General features: G+C 54.5%; 1 protein-coding gene across 1 annotated transcript in view; it reads left to right on the top strand.

Annotated features, from left to right (window-relative positions):
* Positions 1 to 1832: 1832 nt before the first annotated feature.
* The window catches only part of Sp5 (Sp5 transcription factor), a 3194-nt gene continuing 3061 nt past the window's right edge, over positions 1833 to 1965 (top strand). The window contains exon 1 of the mRNA XM_015478943.2: positions 1833 to 1961. Coding sequence (XP_015334429.1) covers positions 1833 to 1961 — 129 coding nt within the window. The remainder of the gene's footprint in view (positions 1962 to 1965) is intronic.

Below are 1965 nucleotides of genomic sequence, written 5' to 3' on the forward strand. Positions count from 1 at the left end.
TCTTGGAAGAAAAGTTAACAGCTATAACTAAGGAGATGTGAATTGGTTCTTCTAGCCTTTTTGGTAAAATAGCTAACAGAAAGGAGGATGTTCTCAAGCCTGCTTAGCCCAACCTACCCACTTCCTGGATAAGGTGAGTTCCAACAGTTCCAAGGAGCCAGAGAAGAAGAAAACTAAAGAATCAAACCGACTTCGAGGGTGTAGGCAATTGGAAAGCTGTCAGGAGGGGGCCAGAACACTGCTGTCTGTAAAAGGCCAGTGAGTGAAGACTTTGTTGAGATAACCTAAATAATGTACAGATTTGAAGAAAAAAAAAAGTAGAGTGTATGGTTGGAGTTGTGGGTGTCCAGTTGCTGAAAGGAAACACTCCAGGCAAAGTACCAGGCTTGGGCGTGAAGTAGCAACTACAGAGTGCCAGTGTGGGTGCGCATCACAGGGCTCCCTGACCTCTGGCTTGCAGCCTATAAAGGGCTCCCACGGGTACCATGTTTCTCAGGGACCCCATACCTTTCTTGGCCTGACTTGTGAAGGAAGGGGAAGGCCTGCCAAGCCCCAGGGCAAAACCACTAAGCCCTCTCCCCTTCCGTTTCCAGAGCACCCCGACATCATATTCAGGAGGAGCAAGGCCGCGTTTCCGAGCTTAGAGTGATTGATCACAGTTTCAGAAATGAGGTCTCCTTGGGGAAAAGGAGAAGAGGGTTCATCGTATTCAGGTCACAAAAGGCAGTAAGATCCTTCTAGTTCCCTGGCTCTCTGGGCGTGGGGGAATGTGGGCTTTCCTGATGGCATAAAGTCTACACACTTGATGGAATTGTGAAGGGTACCAATATACAGTTCAGACTCCGAAACCCTTGGAGTTAAGCTAACCTCTGGCACTGCACGGGGAGTAAGGCTCGTTGGTCCTCGAAGGCCAGTCCTGGTCGCACTGTGGTCCCCAGAGGACAACACGCAGAAAGGCCAGGTGCCAGCTGCTCTGGTTCGGGTTTTCCCCAGGAGCTGGAGACTTTGGGGAGAGGAAACTGTCCTCCAGCTGGCGGATCAGGATATGCCAAAGCCCAGGCGGCCCACGTTGTTGTGCAGGCACGTGAAACGTGGCTCCGAGGCCTCAGAGGCGGTTCCCGGCGCCCAATAACACCGCTGCGGCGAGGACCCCCGCAACACCCCGCCAGCCTCTTCCTCTTTTGGCTTTCAGCGACCCCAGTGTGTCGGATCTGGGTGTCCACCCCAGTAAGATGCACCCTGCGCCCCAAGGGAGGCAGACAGCCCGCCAATTGTACCTCCCTTGCTGGACCTCGGTAGGTAGAAACGTTGGGGCGGGGGAGATGTCCCAAAGAGCGCTTCTCTGCACCAGGGAGAAGCACGCCCCGCACCTGGAAAACTTTCTCTTTTTTTCCCACAAATGGTAGGAACAAGAGTTTGTATTGACTTTTCTTTCCCCTCCAGGGGTGTCCTTGTATGATTTGTGATTTTTTGAACCACCATCACCACAACAAAAAGGCTTTCTTGGCTGTGCTTTTTTCCGAGTACTTGATCTCCTTAGTCTGTCCAGCTTTCGACAACGTGCACTCTCTTGGAGAAGCACGGGGAGAAATTGCTAGCATTGCTGGGGACTCATGGTGGGGCCTAATAACGGTCCGATGCCTCCCTGCCCGGCCCTCCTCAGCATACAGGGCAGCCTGCCTGGAGAGAGCGGGGTGGTAAAGCGGAGTTGGTCTGGAGTCCTTCCAAACCCAGCTCTGCTAGTAAAGCGCGGCGCGGATTTTTTTCCCCAAACTCACTCTTTGCAAAAGTTGTGGCCTGAGGAAAACTTCCAGGTCGCCAGCAATAACGTCATGAGAGAGCAAGTCTGGCTGGCGGCCCTGGAGCGTGCGCGCCACCCACTGCCGCCCTCGGCAGCTGCCTGGCCCCGCCCCGGGTCACGGCCCTGCCTGCGGCGGTCGCGGGGACACGCGGCCGACCGAGTGC

Source organism: Marmota marmota, unplaced genomic scaffold, assembly GCF_001458135.2.
Source record: "Marmota marmota marmota unplaced genomic scaffold, marMar, whole genome shotgun sequence".
Taxonomy (NCBI): Eukaryota; Metazoa; Chordata; class Mammalia; order Rodentia; family Sciuridae; genus Marmota; species Marmota marmota.